This window comes from Perca flavescens, chromosome 6 (assembly GCF_004354835.1).
Source record: "Perca flavescens isolate YP-PL-M2 chromosome 6, PFLA_1.0, whole genome shotgun sequence".
Lineage (NCBI taxonomy): Eukaryota > Metazoa > Chordata > Actinopteri > Perciformes > Percidae > Perca > Perca flavescens.
The window spans coordinates 11,681,764-11,702,094 of record NC_041336.1 but is presented as its reverse complement, the minus strand read 5'-3'; the positions used below and the strand labels follow the sequence as shown (position 1 = coordinate 11,702,094).

The 20,331-nt window shown below is 39.2% G+C and overlaps 2 protein-coding genes across 3 annotated transcripts in view; both read right to left on the bottom strand.

The window, feature by feature from the left end:
- Positions 1–449: 449 nt before the first annotated feature.
- bola1 (bolA family member 1) lies at positions 450–2,796 on the bottom strand. Of its 2 annotated transcripts, none has more exons than XM_028581156.1 (2): positions 2,719–2,796; positions 450–1,067 (listed from the first exon to the last, which is right to left on the bottom strand). In XM_028581156.1, exon 2 carries the CDS (start codon positions 1,042–1,044, stop codon positions 592–594), a length of 453 nt encoding a protein of 150 aa, XP_028436957.1. In that variant the 5' UTR covers positions 1,045–1,067; positions 2,719–2,796; the 3' UTR covers positions 450–591. The 2 variants fall into 2 exon arrangements, with proteins under 2 accessions (XP_028436957.1, XP_028436956.1); XM_028581155.1 differs by lacking the exon at positions 2,719–2,796 and adding an exon at positions 2,286–2,471.
- A 3,989-nt stretch (positions 2,797–6,785) lies between these two features.
- Positions 6,786–20,331, bottom strand: part of sv2a (synaptic vesicle glycoprotein 2A) — a 46,995-nt gene continuing 33,449 nt past the window's right edge. Inside the window, exons 4-13 of the mRNA XM_028581585.1 lie at positions 18,704–18,855; positions 17,876–18,009; positions 15,748–15,837; positions 14,830–14,937; positions 14,053–14,141; positions 12,813–12,977; positions 11,442–11,575; positions 8,846–9,052; positions 7,602–7,761; positions 6,786–6,969 (exon numbers count right to left, since the gene is read on the bottom strand). Coding sequence (XP_028437386.1) covers positions 6,786–6,969; positions 7,602–7,761; positions 8,846–9,052; positions 11,442–11,575; positions 12,813–12,977; positions 14,053–14,141; positions 14,830–14,937; positions 15,748–15,837; positions 17,876–18,009; positions 18,704–18,855 — 1,423 coding nt within the window. The remainder of the gene's footprint in view (positions 6,970–7,601; positions 7,762–8,845; positions 9,053–11,441; positions 11,576–12,812; positions 12,978–14,052; positions 14,142–14,829; positions 14,938–15,747; positions 15,838–17,875; positions 18,010–18,703; positions 18,856–20,331) is intronic.

Below are 20,331 nucleotides of genomic sequence, written 5' to 3'. Positions count from 1 at the left end.
ACACATTTTCAGTTGTCAGGTTATGTAAAGAGTTATTTTTTAATAAATGTCCTGCCTGGTTATTAAGACTTTCAATCATCAATCGCAGAAATGTTTTTAGGTTTTTTTATTCCAAGAATACTGTTATTTTGACTCACTTGCATCAACGCAGTAATGACCATCCACTGTTGACATTTGGTAAATGCCATTATTGTTCAGGAAATATGAGCTTTTCTGACAATACAGTTCTATTATTTACTCCACCAATCTGAAATCATGGAGACTAAGAACTATGAGCGGTAGCATTGCTATGGAAAGTCCTCACACTAGCCTATGGAATTGCTCAGTATTGTACCAATTCAACACTAGTGCAAAATATACCTACGACTACAAACTACCTGTTTTGCGATGGGCTATTATAACATTTCTTTGATTGCACAAAATGTAGCTCTAAAACACACTGTTGTTTGTAATGTTTACAATTTATGTTTTATTATGATAGAATAACCACAGAAACCCATTTTTGTATTGAAATCTACAACAGAATCCTGACTGCCATTACATTAACAATGATCTTTACAGTTCAGTCCGACAGCTTCATAGTCCAACTCTTTACTCCCGCCCGGCCTTCAGTTTCTCCTCTACTGTGTGATCTCCCCTTGAGCCTCCCATGCAAGGCGGACTCTTAGCCAGGGAGGGGTCACTTCTCCACTGCTCAGGAGTCTTTGCCTGGATAGATAGTGCATGAACGCAGCTACTCAACTCCTTCTTCAAAGCCTCATTAACCAGACGATGGCGCTTTATCAATGGCAGACCCTCAAACTGGGAGCTGACAACCAGGACACGGAAATGGGATTCAGAGCCAGGGGGCACAGCGTGCATGTGGCTTTCATTGTGGACCTCTAAGTGGACTGGGTCGAGTGCGTCGGTCAGTTTGGATCTGATAGACCTCTCAATGGGCCGGCTCGGGTCTGGGTCCATGGGTGGTCTGAAGTGGGCCAGAGGCCGGCTTAAGGCAAGACTGGTAGAGATGGGCCGAACACAGCGGAGGACAGTAGGCAGCATCAGAGGTTGTGGCAGGAGACCACCTATAAAACCAGATGGGTATAAATACAGGTGACGTGCCATTTAATGACCGGAAAGATATTCTTGTTCTGGTATGCATTTCGATTTATTAACCAGCTTTGAGGTGTACTAACACACTACACTAGTATCGGGTTGGTACATGGCATTGGAAGATACCCTGAGTTTAAATATTGGAAACGGATTCAGGAGAAAAAAAGCTGGTTCAGTGCATCCCTAAACGTACATCACCTACTGTACAAATGCCCATTATTACATACATGTCTAACATCTAAGGAAATAATAATAATTAAGAAGATAATCACCTTAGTAGTTCTATATGCTTTATTACATTAGACTGCTGGCCAGTATGAAAAAAAGGCTCTCTATCCATCCTTATTATGCATTGTAAAGCCTCATCTGACTGCTGCTAAGTGGTAGAAATTAGGCTGATCACGAAATGATCTGTGTCAAGGTGAGACACACATTTGGAAACACGTCAGTTCAATTGTAACACTACTAAATTGACCAAGACAACTCCACCTTTAACTAAAACCTCAATGGTAAACATAACTGAGACAATGTCATCAAAAACTAAACAATGTAAAATAAAAAGGTAGAATTCACAGCAGAGCTGTTTGATTGAATTGGATTAGATTGTAACGTTACATGTGTACATAATAAAGTGATCCCTGAAAGCATCAACAAAAAAATTTCAACGTTAGAGTCATCAATGTTTTATTAGACTCAGTAGTAGCAGCATTTTCTTGCTGCCCGTTAGGTGGATGTAAATTTCGGCAGGGATAATTGTTAAGGGGTCTGCATGCATTATTTGGCAATTTTCGGTAGGCATTAAAAGCTCAACACCTGTCATGGCAGTTCCAGTGAAAGCCTGTGTTATCCACTCAAATGAATAACAGAATAAATGTAGTTATATGGAACTGTAGTAGTGAACCGACTTTTAATAACGGTAATGCTTTTGCAGCGCCAGTTTTGCTAGGTAGCGTATCTAACTACTTAGCTAGCTAAATCTTCAAGCTACACTTGAGCTAATTCACTGCTTGTTTGCTAGCATTCGCTGTTAGCTATCATAGCAAACATCACGTAAGGAAACTGAGACTTAAGGAGTCTCTACGCCGAACAGCCCCATTAAAATATAATACATCGGTATGTGTTTATTAATACACTTCACCTAGTCAATAAGCTAAGGTGTATGTTGAATGTTGTTAACTAACGCTACTTACCTTGCGAGTTCTTCTTCTTCTCTTATTTATTGGCGGATTGCAAACAACTTTTAGGTGCTTACCGCCACCTACTGGACTGGAGTGTGTATCATCATGTCATTTTACAATTATTTTAAATTCTACTCAACAACCCTGCAGCTTTTAAAAATGTAAATAACGCCTTCCTGGTGATCCTGATCTCCTCTCCCTCCCCTTCTGATCCCAGTATCCCTATCAGATTCCATTCCCGCCCTGCCTCCTGAACCTTATCTTTAAACACCTGTCTTTCCACCTCATGCAATGTGCAATACAATATTATATGTTCAGCATTTTCTTTAACCCCACAGTTTTCACAGTTCTCACTATTCCTTTTCCCCAGTAAAAACAATGTGGCATTCAGTCCTGTGTGATCCACCCTGAGTCTTGTCATAATAATTTCCTCCCTCCTGGTTACCTTGCAAGTTGCGTCCACAGACATAAACGGTTGCGTCTCTGGTACCATAAACGCAACACTAACCGGAAGTGCTAGAACACCATCTGTGTTGTGTAGTTGTTGTTTTTTTTAACGCTTTGAAGTCCTGTAGCAGCATCGCTGGCAGGTGCATTATTTTAACCATTTCTAGTGTCTGTTGTAAACGCAAAACAACATTTGTAGACAAAGAAATGACAAAGATTGACTTTTCATAATTTGTTTATTTCGTGGTTCTTTGTTATCCATTGTGATTCCAAAGGGTCAGTTGCACAGCATAGCGCAAACCCAAACAAAAATCAACAATGAGAAAATATAAGAAAAGATCTCACACACCGTTTAACAGAACTGATGTTGTCACATTTAGGCTAACTATGATTCATAACCGGTATTTAACATTGATGTAATTACTTGTATCTCATTCTCATTTACAAAATACACAAAATCAAAGACAACATACAGCATTGTTCATTTACACTTTTTTTTTTATAACTTTTTTTTTTTATATTCATGGTTCCACAGTTTCTATACTTACAATCAACTAGTTTCCACAGCACAGTACAATGACAAAGGTGATAAATTCTTTGTTACATTTAATTAATGGCAATGCAATCTTGTTGACAAAAGCCTCAAGACTTAGGGTTGTTGTAGAGAGTACACGAATGTTAGCTGTTTCATTATTAAGCCAACACTCAGCATTTTAGTGGACAAGGCCAGCATATAGTAATGTTCTCCAATTCCCAGTAGCTTCAAAGAAGAGAATAAGAGACAAATACCCAAACACTTATTGCTTTGTTAACTTTTTGCACTCACGATTGACTGTTGCGCAGGCAACAAGTTAATTATACAAAAACCCTGTAACATAAGCTAAGATATGTATCTACAAGAGACATTTTAACTTGGACTGAGCCTGAACTGAGTCACTGAGACAGGACAGCGCTTTAACAGCATTCCATGTTGAACAAATACAACAGTTATCTTGACATCTTCTTAAATTTCATGGGTGATACAGGACAACATACAGAGAATAGAACTCCTGACGCTTAGCCTTTATATTTGTACAGCTTATGTGTGTTTATATACTGTCAATGTGCTTTTATGAGGGAATATGAGGAAATTTTGTTTTCTGACTTGCTGGCCATTTTGGCTTCTGAAGCCATCAATTCTTGCAGTTTGAAAATAAGTGCACCTGGACTCAAGCAGACAGGTTCTCAGATGAGTTGTGATAAATCTTCATTACTATAATAAGTCCAGTTGTTTTTGTTTTACATGTTAGATGGCTGAAAACCTACAAAGACTGACTGCAATATAGTATATTTCCAGGGGTCAAATGTTTGAAGAGCTATCTTATTAGTTACATTATAAGTACTTTTATTTACATATATTCATATCTATAACAGAGAATTGGTGGTGTAATATGTAAACTCAGGCCATACAAAATATTTGGCAATAATTAATGAGATGTGGTACTCATGGCACACTTATAGATAATGGGTCAGGTGTCAAATTTGGATGATTAGGGATTTATCAGTGTGAGAAGGAGGGAATGAAATATAAGGGGCAGGTCATCAAAGCTCAAAGCACATATGTTCACAACTGCAATCATGTTCATAATCTTGTCAATTGGTAGGTTTTGGTCTTTGTGCTCTTGCTAAACGCTCACCTTGTTCTTCATTAAATCACTAGCAAGACTGCGTCAGATTGTGTCTTGAAGAACTCAAGGCATTCACTATTGTGCATGTACAAAAGTGTACATTTAGTGCAATGGGTTGTCTATTTTATTTTATTATTAACTGTCTTTGAGTCTACGTATGGCTGCTATCCTACAAAATGGCAGTTTGGACGAAAACGTTTTTTGTTAATCTGACATTTTCATGATTGTTTTTCCTCAACCATGCAATTGCGAACATATCACTCTTGCTTTTCTAGATGAGGGGAATGTGGCCAACACTCTGCTGTTATAATGTGGGATATATGACAATCAGCCCTTGGCAGTGAGTTCTCTATGGTGAAGCTTGGGTTTTATTTAGCTACATTTGTATAATAAAGCACTAGTAAACACAAGGTCCCAGTGCACTTGAAATCCATACCTTCATTAGCAGAAGAATCCTTTCAGCTGCAATTATTCCTCATTGTTCAACATGTTATGTGCCCCAAGGGACATCGCAAATTAGTAACATTTTAAATAGAACAACTTTGCCGTACGCTGCTTTCTTTTTTACTTTGGCCAGAGTATTTTTCAACAATTTGTATATTTACTCTACTGATGATAAAATCTCATCGTTCAGCCTGTCTTGATCCAAGAGCAAAAACAGGTTAATTTCAGTATCTTATCACACCCTGTTCACTTATCATTATATAAGACAGCTACCCCACAAACTTTCACTAATCAGGATGTTTGCCAAATATGAAATGGTAAAATATATACATATAGACAAAATAAAATAAAATCTCAATATTGCACAGAGGTTCAATATTGCACTAAGAAGCACACTCACATTAATATAAACATTCAATTCACACAAACAATTAGATTAAAGTCGGTCATCTCTTACACACCTGCACTGAAATCATCAAAACTAAAAGTGAAGCCTTTTTGTGTAACTTTTTTTCTCCTTTGTAATGACCTACTTTTCTTCCACATGTGTACCATATATGATTTAAGGTAATAAAGGAATATTTTCATTTTAAGAACATCCTGTAGAAAGTGCTCTAAGGAGTTCATCAACTGTCGTGGTATCACTGCTACCAACGGCAGAATAAAAGCATGGTGCTGTCTCTTGTGGTTAGGAAAAGTCAAAGCATTACGGGGACTTAAGCCAGACTAACCGATGAGCAAGTGTAACTTGTCCAAAGCGCTGTTTTTACATGTTGTGCTCTCAATTTTCATAAATTTACATACATACTTTGTGACATGCATAACACCCTCCAAAACATTTATTGTAAGAGACAAACATACTGTAAGCCTGGGAGGAGAGGTACTAAGAAGGCATTTCTTACAAAGGGATATCCAGTATGATTGAAAAAAGGTGATTGAGTGTGAGATTCTAAACATTTTCATCAAGTCAAGAAAATGTTGGGGAAATTCACACTGGCAAATAGTTGTGCTTTAAATGTACACTTCAACAAACATCTTCATCTTTGTGATGAAATCATGACAGCACACAATGTTCACTTGGCATGGGAAACATAACCATTGGGCCAACAGATTCGAAAGATCTCATGATCTCATGGAGGCGATCAGAAACAATGTTTTAAAGGGAGAAGGGGCTCGATTGATCTCGTTCTCACATTCTAACAATAACAAAAGCAAACCTGGAATGTTCTATAATCTATAAAATGGCAGTTAATCTGTACATCAACACAAAACCCCAGGAGATAAAGAATGAGGACAGGTCTTTGTTTAAGAGAAAGACAAGAGAGTTGTGTCTTGGTTTTACCACACATGGTCAAAAATGCTTCAAATCAAGGCATCAAATGTCACATTTTTGATTCTATGTCCAACAATGACAAAGAACGCAAGACTTGACAGGTGAGTTGAATTTGCTGAGAAGAATGGAGGTGACTACAGAGAACTCTGTAACAATGGCTAGTGGTCATTTCTATGAGTCTATTTGCATGGCTCATTATCAAGAACCCCCATCCCGACCCCAAACCCCAGGTGTATGTACGGTACTTGTATTTGGGGCCAAATCTAAATGTACTATTTCATCCCAGTGGAATGAAATGTCATGCTCTCACTGAACATGTCAATATTACGTTTGGATCACGTTTCGGCCACAATTCTGAGCAATTATCAGCAATTTGTCTCAGCTCAGTGTTTATTCGAGCATTCTAATAGTTTGTCACAGCTTCACTATTACCTTAATCACCAATCCAAAATATTTACAGCAGATCTGTGTCGCTCTTCTGCATTGTGTTATGTGCAGAAACTTTACTCTATCATTATGAGAGAGGGGTTAGAGGGAAGGATTTGGAAGGCTCTTGAGCTGTTCTTTCACAGTGTGGTGAAAAACTCTTCTGCCCGCCCCCGGAGAGTTGTTGGCGCCACACTATTGCAGCACCTGACCTCGCGTTTCTGGTAGTTTGAGGGCCAGAAAACTGCCAACCGCCAGCGCCCCCGAGGCAAAGAGGATGGGCACAGCCTTGGTGATACCAACAAACGAGGTAAAGATGCTTATGCCTAAAACAGCCGCTAATTTACAGAGGGCGTTGAGGAAGCCAAATGCTGTGGTTCTGAGAAAAGAGAGGGGGCAGATAAAGAGTACAGAGTCAGTCTGTTGTTGTTGAAAATGTATCAAGAAGGAATAAAACAACCAAAGGAGAAAAGCAGTGCAATCACAGAGCAACAGAAGATTCATCTTTCACTTTGTATCTCAAATACAGTCTCAGAATTGAATCTGCGTTTACAATTTATTTAGCTGTAGGGACTCTATGTAACCACAAGGTGGAGCTACATCATGTAAAAGGAAAATGTAAAAGCTGTTCCCACACTGAATACAGATGGGCAACCCAAAAGATACATGCTCTTGCTTTGGTAACATTATTGAATTATGTTATCCACAAATAATCACATCTTGTCTTATATTAGGTTGCATTTCAATGAATAAATCCAAGTAGGATTTACACACTTGGCTATTTCCCTAAAAAATTAAGAGCAAGTCCTACTAAAGCCATTGGGTGGCAATAAGACAGCTAAGTGCTTTACATCACATGCATCACCAATGATTTCACCCCACAATGTCATCCATCCCCGTAGGCCAACCAATCATTGTAGGGCAACTCTTATGACATCATTTGACACGTCATTCAGCCCCACTGACCGTGTCTTCACTTTGTCAAGGAGATTTCATGCCTAAATTTCCTACCTCTTGTCAGAGGGGTAGAGCTCGACAGTCAGCACATCCAGAGCGTTCCAGGAAGCAATGCTGATTCCCCCGAACAGGCAGAGCAGAGCAATCATGGCTGACTCGCTGTTGCCAAAGGACAGGAAGAAACAACTGACGCAAGAGATCACACTGGAGCCAGCTGGAGGTAGACAAAGGGAGACAAAGAAAGGTGGTGGGAAGCAGTGATGTATGAAGAAAGGAAGGAAATCGTGCATATATAAACAGAAAATTATTATTAGCCTGTACCTTTGAACTGTAATGTAATTAGACCAGACAGTGCATGCCAGAAAAAGTGTAATACACATGATCCCATTGCTCTCACATAATGTAGGCAAACCTTTTTTGGGATGTTTTTTTTCCCAGATCCTTTTCTCTCAGTCCTAGATTACAGTAATATCATCTACAGCATCAGTCTCTAGGTGTAATTTATCTCTCTGCACCTTTTAAGTGGGCTGACCTTGTCTCTGTGTCAGAAGAGAAAATCTGGAATTTATCAAAATTGTTCTGCAGAACATCAATCCCATCATATACCCTGAGAGACAGGGTCCACCACAGGGATCCTTAAGACAAAGAGGCACTCTGATTTAAAACTGTGGAAAATGTGTGAAAAAGTATAGTGTCGTACTTGGCTATTTGGAGGACACCACGTCATTAGCTGGGAAACATCCAACCTCATCCATTCCTAATGTGAGGTCACAGTAGCACCCACTGAACTATGCTAACTTTTTTTAAACCGTATTTATCAGGGCATTGGAGGCTTAATCTGCCTCAGCAACTTCTCTGCAATTCCAGTGGTACAGCTATAATGCAAGAAATAAGAAAAGTAAATGGACTGTTCTTATATAGCGCTTTTCTAGTCTCAACGATTACTCAAAGCGCTTTTACATAGTACAGGAACCATAAGATAATCATTCACACACATTTACACTCCGATGCGCAGCATCGAGGCAACTCGGGGTTCAGTGTCTTGCCCAAGGACACTTCGACATGGGACTGCAGGGCCAAGGATCGAACCACCAACCGGCAGGCAACCACTCTACCACTGAGCCACAGCCGCCCCTAAAAGTGCCTTGAACACACCGCCTAGGGTTTGTAAGGTAGAGGATGGTGTTTCAGAATATCTTTTAACACTCAGTTTTCCACTGATGTACAAACTTAACTCCCATTCAACTTTTCTTTTCATACACATGGTACTGAGTAATGTGGCCCTGCGCTCATATTACCTAGCATCCTCAGCCGTCCGATCTTGTCCATGAGCAGCGCGGAGACAATGTTGCCCGGCAACACAGCCAAGGTGCCCAGGAAACTGACGAAGTAGACCATGTATGCATTGTTCTCATCACTGACGTCACTGAGCAGGCAGCCTTCTTTGTTGTGCAGGAAAGTGCTGTTGATGAGCTTGCAGTTGACCAACCTATACTTGAAGAGATCTGGCGAGAAAGGAGGGGGGGGGGACACAAAAAAGTGGGGAGACACTCTTGTTAACAAACTATTATTTCAAACACTTTTTTTGCACAATTTCCCTTTTTTGTGAACACACAATAAGTGAAAGAAATCTTGTGCTGTTGTTTAAAGGACAAATCCTGCGCAAAATGAACTTAGGGGTTAATAACGCATGGGTACCAAGTCGACCGTTCGCTGGGATATGTTTTCATGCTAATCGAATGTGACCAGTTTTATCGCAAACCGCTAATTACCTTATAACGCTAGTCGTCGGAGCAGAGAGAAATCACTATTTCTATACCACTAACAAGGCTCAAAATGGTCGAAATTAGGTATAATGTGGATGTGTTGTCTAAAATAGTGGCATGTAAAACAGTGGCAGGCCTGACAGTGGTTACTATTCAAACCATGGACATATAGCTACAATTCACCTGTCAAACAAAGCTTGAATCCTTTCTTGTGCTCTGGAAAAACAGCATCAGGCTATATAGCTACAGTACTGTATATTACAAATATAGTATGTAGGTTATAGTTTAGAGTTAAATCAGCACCATGGACAGAGCCTCTCAGACATACTTGTGATTCTGTGCTACACAGTAAATAAAATTGACTTGACTCGATTGACTTGACACTAAAAACTTACAAATTGTCACTTTCGGAGTGACTACGTCATCATTTGGGCTAAAGCAACTAGAATGTCTCAACTAATTTCTTGCAACCCCACAGGTATTTTATTATATTAAAATATTTTTTAGTGTGGAATCAAAGCTCAACAGAATCTGCCAAGAGTCACTCCATGGCAGTAGGTGAATATCAATCAACATCTTTCTAATTACTGATCTTACAGTAATAGCACTGTAGGTTGATACATTGTGAAGAATAGCACTTTGAACGTGTAGCTGAGTACATTAGGGACTAACATGCCACAACTGTATAGCCCAACTGCATTTGTCATTGTGGTTTCTTCCCATCATGCCGCATTGTGATAATAAAAACATACACAATGGCAACTATCAGACAGCCTCAAGTTCTGAACAGGGAGCCAAAAAAGAGATTAAGTATTAGTAAGCAAACAAGTTTCTAATTCCCATTCTAATGAGGAACTCCTGGCTGCCGCTGATAGCAGCTGTGAGTGATTGCTTGACATGTGTTAAGACTGCAAACAACTAACAAAGCGAGCGGAAGGTCTGGCTGATATATCTATTGTATGTAAGTGTTTGCATGTGTGGATAAAGCTGTTGAAACCTGTGTCCCCTTTCTAAAATGTACAAAGAAAGTTCTCCTCGGCTTTCTACATGTAATATATGTTGTTATTTCAGCAGAGAAAAATAAATCATAGCGAGAGCTCGGCAATTTTAAAGCTGAAATAATGGAGGATTCAGTCTGGGTTGCTAGGAGACGTTGCTCTGCAATGCTGCATTCGGTGTAGTGCCAGTCAGTCAGTAGAGGGGGAAAAATAAAGTAATTGAGCCATTTTGACAAACAGTTGGAGCTTATTTTGCTGCTCTTTTAAATATCAGAAGGAGAAATACTGTGTCAACTAAAAAAGGAGTATTATCAGATGCAACAAGATGGCTAGGGCTATTGCTTTTGATAATAGATTGTAAAGCTAAAACACTGGTAACTCTTACCAGGCAGGTGTAATAAAGGAACATTATCTTAACAGTTGACACCATCTTCCATCCATCATGATACTAGATGACAACAATGAACTCACACAATCCCTTAGAAAGACTGCATTTGTAGACAGCAAACACAAAAGAGTGAAAGTGTCAAGGGGACAAGATTGTTTGTTAGCAGTGGCAGGGTGGAGGTTCACTGCACAGCTTCCACCACATTTAGACTTTCAAAATAGAGTTTATTCACTTTTTCAATTTTCAAGCCAAAGATGCAAGTTGTAGAAAATTTAGTTTTTTCAAAATCACAATCTTTTTTGAAAATATTGCAATGACCCTCGGTGGATAGGATTGCCAAACTTCACAACCTTTGCCTGCTGGAGGCCTGAGGGGCCGAGACATGAAGCCCTTCTTTTTCTGCATCCACACAGCGCATATTCCACTCATTTGTACATCACAGACAATACTGATATTTCTTTTCTTTTAAATAACATTTATGTTCAAGTTTGTGTGTTTTTCACCTGGCTGCAAGAAAAGAATTCCCTTGCGGACAATAACTTCAAGTAGAACGCTGATGTTATACAGCCATTCAAACATTTGTGTCTCCATTGTTAGATAAAAAATAAAAATAAATGGTTGCAGCTCGTCGTTGCTTGAGCTATGTATCAATGTTCATTATAATTTGTTTGATATCTGGTGTTAGCTAGGTGTGTGTGTGTGTGTGTGTGTGTGTGTGTGTGTGTGTGTATGTGTGTTCTACCTGTGTTGTAGAAGAGGGTGGCGATAAAGGTGCAGTTCTTGAAGAAGGTGTTGCTGGAGGTGATGTCCTCAAAGTAACACTCCTCAAACAGCGAGTCCTCAAACACCATAGATCTCATTTTCAGGTTCATAAACCTGAAATAACACATAGGGATTACAGAATTGAGAAATGGAGGCAAAGAGACATCGAAGAGATGGAGCATGGAAGTGGAGGGAGACAAAAGGAGGATAAGATGCAAAGAGATCAAAGCCTTATTCATATTTTTATCTGGTTTGTTGGCATCCACCACAAAGTATTGACACTTTGTGAGTAATTGTATCCACCAATTATTGGAGATAAAATATACACTACCGGTCAAAAGTTTGGGGTCACTTAGAAATTTCATTCCACTCCATTCCAGACACAATACCTGCTGAGATCAGTTGTATTGTTTTTTTTAACCAGGGCAGCAGTTTTCAGATTACATTATTTGCTTACATAATTGCAAAAGGGTTCTCGACTGTTGTAGAAAGAAGTGGCTGAAGAAACACTTGAAATTCATGCTTTTTGGTCTAAACGTCATACCCAAATTAAAAGTGGTACAGCTCCCATATACTTTGACACTCAGGGGTGTGCCTGATACCATTGGAAAGGTGATTGATGTGGGTTTGTTTGTGTATTTGAGAAGTGTTGTATTTTGTAGTTTTTTGGCTTTTTTATTTGCACTTTTCAAATAGAAATAAAAAAACAGACATATTTGTAGAAAATAATTCATATAAAATCCATTTTTGAGTCTTTTAACTTCTGAATTTTTTTCTGTAGTAAGCTGAGACGTGGCTAATGCTGTGTTGTCTGTCACCTGTCAGATGTGTTTACAGCAGTGTATTTTAATAATTTTACAGATTTATAACTTGGACAGAAATAAAAAATCTCCATTCTAGCCTCTGTAACTCTGTGTCAGTAAGGCCTAGAATCACCCTGACACAACTTGAGGGTTTCCTTTCCAATGATATCAGGCACACCCCTAAGTGTCAAAGTATATGGGAGCTGTACCACTTTTAATTTGGGTATGACGTTTAGACCAAAAAGCATGGAATTTCAAGCATTTCTTCAGCCACTTCTGTCTACAACAGTCGAGAACCATTTTGCAATTATGTAAGCACATAATGTAATCTGAAAACTGCTGCCCTGATTAAAAAAAACAATGCAACTGATCTCTGCTGGTATTCTGTCTGGAATGGAAATTTCTAAGTGACCCCAAACTTTTGACCGGTAGTGTAAAAAAAAATACCCTTGGAATAAAAAGGTACCTGACCTTAATGTGACCTAATTCAAAATGAGTTTGCCCTCATTCGACAGGCCACCACTAAGGAGGAGATGCAGCTCACTCACTTGTCATTGAAGTACTCTCCCTGGCGATGGACCTGGTTTTCCAGGGTGAAGTTAAAGGTGACATGTTCGACTTTCTCCTTGGCGAAAAACTTGGTGCGCGAGTGGTACTCCTGCTTCTGCAGGTACTTGATCATGTCGGGGAACCACACCGTTAGACCGTAGTAGCTGGACGAGGAAAAGGAGGAGAGAGAGAAAGTGAGAGTGCTGCTGTCACAAAAAAGACAAACCTACAGTAACAGGCTAACAGGGAAAATATGATGCCTTTATTGTTGCAAGAATATTCCAGGGACACAAATATAATGTATTTGTAACATATTTTGCCTGTTGGCACCCTTGGACTTTTCAGTGGTGGAAAGTACCTAAGTACATTTACATATGTACTTGAAGTAATAGTTTGACATTTTGGGAAATAAGCTTATTCGCTCTCTGGCTAAGAGCTTATGTATGGAATTACTGTATATCCAGCAGAGGTTTAGCTTAGCTCAAAGACTGGAAACAAGGGGAAACAGCTAGCCTGGCTCTGTCAAAAGTCAACATAAATCTGCTCTAAAGCTTACTTATTTACCTGTTACTGTATATCTTGTTTGTTTAACCTGTACAAAAACTGAAGTGTAAAAACTACACACTATTTCTCGGCTCTGAGTGGTTGTCACATAACCTCTGAAAAATGAGAAATCATCACCTCTGCGCTTTGGTTTTTTAACTGATACTTTTGAGATTTTACTTGTAATGGAGTATTTTTACAATGCTCTATTCTTACTTTTACTCAAGTATGGGATTTCCCCCACTGTAAGTGTCTAAAGCTTCTATTCTGCTGCTTCTCTGTTGTTTTCCTATTTTCTTCTGACCTACAAAGAGAGATACTCTTGTGTAACAGCCGATACAAAATGTAGTATTCTCTCACTGCCATCCTTATTTCTTTGTTCTTCTTTGTATTGCTATTTCAAGTTTTATAAACAAAATGGGATGAAAGCTGTCCAGACTAATTATTACACATCTGGAAATATGAACCTGACATGAGCAGCCTGGACTTGTAATTTGGGCAGAAGATAATGTTGGACAAATGAGCGCTTCCTCTGCATTCAGATCGCCCACAGCTACCTGACAGCAAGCTGTTAAGCCAACAAACAACAACACAATGCTGCTGTGAATAACACTAGCCATCAGCAAATAAATGGACTCAATAAAAATAAAAAAGTCTCAATAAGACCCAGTGCACAGTTCTATAACCTCATTTTACCTGAAGGACATAGAGAACCACACAGCCATCATCATGTAGGTGGTGCGGCGGTACTCGGGGGAGAAAATGGTCAGGAAATTACTCCACACCTGAAGGAACACACACATGGATACGGACATGGAGACGCAGTGGATACACAGAGGGAAAATAATAAATATATACAGTAGTTGAGTTGGATTCAAAGTAAACGTACACCAGACATCACTAAAAAAACAAGTTTCTTTCCATCAGCTACAATAAATAAACACCATGTCCCAGAATCCCTTTCCAGACATAAAGCAAACAAACAGATACAGCCTCAGCAGGACGTGCTGAGAGACAAACACATCCTGACACTAAAAACACTGTCCACAAAGACAAAAGGAATTAACATAGATAAAGCCTTAGCTGAGCCTTGAACTCAGAATCTGAGTTCTGACAGTTGAGTTGCATTTAAGTGCTTTGGGGGCCTTCTGTATTGTAAGTTATTTTGGGGTACGATGAGTAAGAATTGTAAAATAATAAAATATTTTTCATATCTAAACACCATAATAAATCTATTGCTGTTTGGGACAATTTTACTTGGGGGGTTCTCGGGCAGTTGCCTACCTTGCCTAATGGTTTAGTCTCACCCTGGTGTTTTTTCCCCGTTAACCTCTGTGTATCAGACCGTGAGGAACCGCAATCTGGGTGTGTGACGCAACTATGTCATGGCAGGTGTATTGCTCAGGACCCAAGGAAGCACACTGTCGAGTGTGAAGTTTTTGTAAAAGAATAAATAAATAAAAAAACTGTCACCTGATGGAAAAGTGTTGAGAGCTTTATCTTCCATTTCTGATGCCAGGCGGCACCATCGCCCAAGTTTACCAGGTCATCCATCTGCTTCACTGTTTTGATGGTGGTCACCTGGAAACAACAGCACATTTTTGTGTTTAATGATGATGTGTTCCTCTTCAAAGTACTTTGCAGATGCATTCATTGAAAAGGTTTGTAATATTTATTCATGTCCAAATTATGCACAAAAGTCATTGAAAAAAAGAAGATGTGGCGGGTGTGAGAACACAACACATGCTTGTACAGTATACACTCTGAATGTGATTTCAGACGCACAAACCTAAATTAACTGATTGTTCAGTCTTTCAGCATGGTTACATTTGTAAACCTTTGCTTTGAAATATCACAGACGCTCAGTAGAATGTATGTATTTTCCATAGGTTTATTCATCCATATCATTACAAATGAAAGTATGAATCAAAGCAAATCTGTGCAGCAGATTCACAACAGCTTGCAAATGAGCTCTCCTATATAGGCACACAACCTTGAAACAATAAAACAGCTTCATCCATACTTAATTATCATATAATGAGTGGCACCTGATATGTCTCACCATTAACACTATGATATTTTAAACATGGCCAGTTATGATAATTAATTGTACTCGTTAATGTAGTAAGAAGAGGTTATAAAGTATTTTTGTCCCCATATTCCATTTAAGTCTCAATACGAACTGTGTACCTTGAACCATTAAGAGATTACAGTAGTTTAAAGAAAATCTGTCTTAACTTAATTTAATGCAAAGTTATGCAGCACAGAGCTCAAAACCTGCTGCAGTGCATTAGCCTGCAGACAGACACACATATGCATTGTGTGATGACAATACCCCTGCATACAGACATACAGTAAGTGTAAAGCATAAGATTCTTGAGTGTGACTTACAGAGAAGACCCTCTCTGGGTAACCCTTGGCCCTCATGTTGGTGTCATGGACCTGCTTCAGAATCATCCACGCCTCGTCATGTTTCCCATTCTGGAGGAGAGAAACAAAAAGCAGATTTACATGTTAGTCAGCACTCATGTTTTACTGTAGTACCTCCTGGAAATTAAAACCGCATCAACAGGTGGTGTAAACCTTAAGTCATGCTCAATATTTTAATATCTTTTTACAGTTTGCTATAGTTTGTATTATAGTTAGTTTTTTTTTCCTGGTAAGGGATTTGGTGAAAGACTGAGTGATGTTTCGTTTTAATCATTACTCAATTGTAAGACGCTGTGGTGTGAGTGACAAATGGATGTGACACCACAAAACTTTGACTCCTCAAATGTTACATTTGTTAAAAAATCAACATTCAAATAGCCAATTAGGGAAAATGTCACCATACATTTTTCAGGAGGTCAACATGAAGATGTGAAATTGTTGACACAGCTTTGCCCTATTTTGATTAACACATTGATTTAATTTAGCAAATGCTGCTTTACATGCACAAGCTATAGTTTAACTGGTACATATGGTTCAAGATCTTAAAGGTCCAATGTGTAGTAATTTCTCCCATCTAGCGTTGAGATTATATATCGCAATCAACTCTCTCGCACCACGCAGTTCAAAGTACGTATTACAGCTACGGTAGCCTTCACGCTTTAAAAAAGCCGGTCTCTTGCTCTTTTCAATATCCTTTTTCTTTTTTGTGGCGAAGAAGAAGACTCCTGTTCCTGAAATTTGGATTTTGAATACGTGTGGTCCTCCACGTTTCCTTCTTCAAACTTGCCGGGGCTGGGAAGCTATGATACCCATTAGCAGCATTAACAGCACCTGTGAGTTTATCATGTGACAGTGAAAACGCGAAAGGCGGAGCAGTATGTCCTATATGTCCCTTACCGGCTAACGTATTTAAAGATGGCGCATGAATATGGAGCGTCTACCCCAGTTCATGTAAAATTTCAAGCCAAAAGGAATACTTGGAATTGATGGTGGTGGTAAATATTCATGAAAAAGGACAAGTTTGTGAACAGGCAACACAGATTTTGATAATGACCAACTAAACCCGTTACACACTGGACCTTTAAAGAAATAGTTTGACATTTTGGAAAATATGCTTATTCTCTTTCTTATAGAGTGTTAGATGAGATGATTGATACTGAAACACTCTCATGGCTATATGAAGTAAAGACCAACAGCCAGTTAGCTTAGTGGTTGAGGGAAAGGTAACTGTTACTCATTCAGTTCTTATGCACAGATTTGCCAAATTATGCTCTGATACTTAAAGCAATGATCAAAAGCTAGACCAAATCAAGACTAAATTAAACATAGAATGTTGTATTTTATGTCCTTTCATACATCTTTTTTTTTCTCTCAGTGTTTTCTCTCTGCAACCAGCTGCATCTTCATTTACTAAAACGATTCACTGATGCCTTCTGATGTATCAAAGGACGTGCAGGTGGGTGTGTGATAACAGGGTTCTTGAAACATCAAAGTTAAACCAATGAAAAATCATGAGTGTGTAAATTACTACTGAAGTAAGAGTGTCCGTTTGTTTAAACCAGCAATATAACAATATATCATTTGTTGTGGTTAAAATAGCTAAAAGCATCTGAGTAGCACATAAACAGAGCTACTGGAATATGTAGATAATGGACCACAAAAATCACCAGGACACTAGACATACACATACTGTGTACATTCCTTAATGTAAGCCTATCAACATTATCAAAACATCTGAAACATGAATCATCTTAAAACTCTTTTGCTTTATCGCCAACTTTCCTGTTTATCTTTTAGTGTCAATGTTCAAAATATACTGAATATGAATATAAACCAGCAGTATTTTATGTATCTGACAGTACCTTGCAGTTGAGCCTGCTCCAGGATGTAAACATGCACATATTTATTTATTTATTCAAAATGTTCTGGAAAAGTGTGCAAGCAGCACTTTGTCTGCAGAACAGCATCTTCCACTTTGCAAGAGCACTGATGCCTTCTGTTTATAGGCTGTTTATGCATTCAAGGAGTCAAAATGTATTCAAATAATATTTCAACAAGGTCTGAGAGTGGCGAGAGCTGACAGGCTGACCTCCAGGTAGAAGCGGGGGCTCTCGGGCATGGTGGTGAGGGCAGAGATGGCCGCCACAGAGGGTAAGGCACACACCAACACAAAGACACGCCAGCTGTGGAATTGGTAGGCCGAGCCCATTTGAAAACTCCATCCTAAATGAGGAGAGAGAGAGAGAGAGAGAGAGAGAGAGAGAGAGAGAGAGAGAGAGAGAGAGAGAGAGAGAGAGAGAGAGAGAGAGAGAGAGAGAGAGAGAGAGAGAGAGAGGGTTTCAGCTGCAAGACAACAAAACTAGAATTGTGTGCACAAGAAGCTTCCTCTCTATCCCTGGATACTGTAATTGGTTTGTATGCATTTCTTTAAATTGCAGTGATTAAAAACTGCATTGTAGCTTTTTGTCTTGTGTGCTCAATTTTTGTAAGCTAAGACGCTCTCTTTCATTTTGTTTTCAATGCAATTGATCCATTCTCTTTGTACTCAGCACTTGTGTGAAGAGAAATATCTGGACGGTTGTAATAAATTAAGTTGGAACCATAGACTGTATAAAATAGGTTGGAACTGTTGTACAGTATGCATGTCAACATTCTGAGCAGTTGCATGATACAAAAAATAAGTTATTTACTCCATTTCCTTTTTTCAAGTATCAATCACAACATTGTACTTAAGTACAGTACTTGTGTAAATGTATTTAGTTACATTCCACCACTGTCAAATGAAAACAACCATGGCATTACATCTCCACAGGAAAGAGAAAATATTATTGTGTAGCTAACTGACACAATAACTAACAGGCAACATATTGCCTTGGAGAATGATTTCCTGACTGAGTGATCCGTTTGTTTTTCTCACCGTAGTGTGGGATGATGGCCCAGGCCATGGCAGAGGCGTAGATACCACCGATCATCCAGAACATGCAGAGCCAGCTCAGATGCTCTCCTCGCTTCTCCCGAGCCAGGAACTCAGAGTAATAGGAAAACACGATGGGGATGGAGCCGCCAATACTGGGGAGTAAATTGCGAGGCAGGAATTAAAAAGGGAAAGACAATTAAAAGAAGAGCACAAAAAAGGGATCCACATGGGGGAGAAGCAAATGGTGGGTGAGATAAGAAAGAGGAGAAACAACAGAGGGGAGGGGAGGCAAAAGCAAAAGAATGATAAATGGTAAAATTAAAAAGGTGGCAAATAGGAAAAGAAAATAATTGATAAAGTTGTTAAGAAAGAAAAGAGTTGGAAAAAAAATACAACAAATGGAGAAAAGCAGAAAGAAAGACAATACATTTAAAAGAAAGGGTTTTAAGAAAAAGCAGCAGGAGATGTGAGAGACAACTGAGCAGCCTTGCTGAGGAGCCTTGTTGATTAAGAATGTAGATTAAAGCTTATTAAAGACGACCAATAATGGCCCGGCTGACTGCATTCAATAGCACCATCTTTATAGCCTCAGTACATGTTCCATCAGAAAAATGTACAAACCGATGGCAAGTCATGCCACATTCAGAGTCAGAGCTCTGCAGTCAAACAGGGGCAGAGGTTGTTAATACAATGAGTCGATTTGGAAAAAGCTGAAAGTTCTCCACACTGCAAATGGCACCAATATCCATAATGAATAGGTCACTATGCACATTTCACCAGAATAAAAGAGAGTTACAGTTTCACAGTCTGCAGATTGTGGAAGGCAGGGTTGGAAGAGCAGTTAACATTTGCTGAGCTACACTATTTTTAGTAAATGTTACTAAAGAAGAAGCCGGTAAAACATTTTTTTTTACTGACAGATATTACTGTTGTTTTACTTTGTAAATTGAAGCCATTAGCTGAAGAATTTGAAAATATTTGACTTTGATGCCCCCGTAGTGGTGCTATCAACAAGATTTTACAGCAATGCGAGCAGCTCCTCAGAGTAGTACTTAAAGCTATAGTGCGTAGTTTCTCTCCCCCCCAATGAGGAATTCTAAGTAATGACAACAACATTGTCGGCACATCCACATGATACAAGCCTTCCATGATCGCGCACAGCCCCCACCCCTCCTCCACCCCTCCTCCACAGTTGCTAGTCGCCAAGGAGGACACGGAGGAGTAAAAAAACGTGATGGGAAAAGGTAATTATCTTTACTCGAGTTTCTGCATGCGATAGTCACCGGACGACACCAGTTTCTGAACATAGCCATACTGAGAAATACAGAGAGAGTTGTGTGGAGCTGATAGTCTTAATTAGCTTTTTAGCAACTCATTTGGCAATGGCTTGAATGTAACGGACGTTTATTAATATCAAAAAGTTATGCACTAAAGCTTTAAACACAGCAGCGCTTTGGGCTAAACACTTACTTCAGCCTGATAAAATGCTGATATTAAACAAACAATGTTTACCAAGTGTACCTTGTATCTTAATTTAGTGCTAATGCTAACATTTGCTTATAATCCACAACACAAACTACAGCTGAGGTGGTAAAACACATCACGGTAATTACAGTTCATCCTGTGGG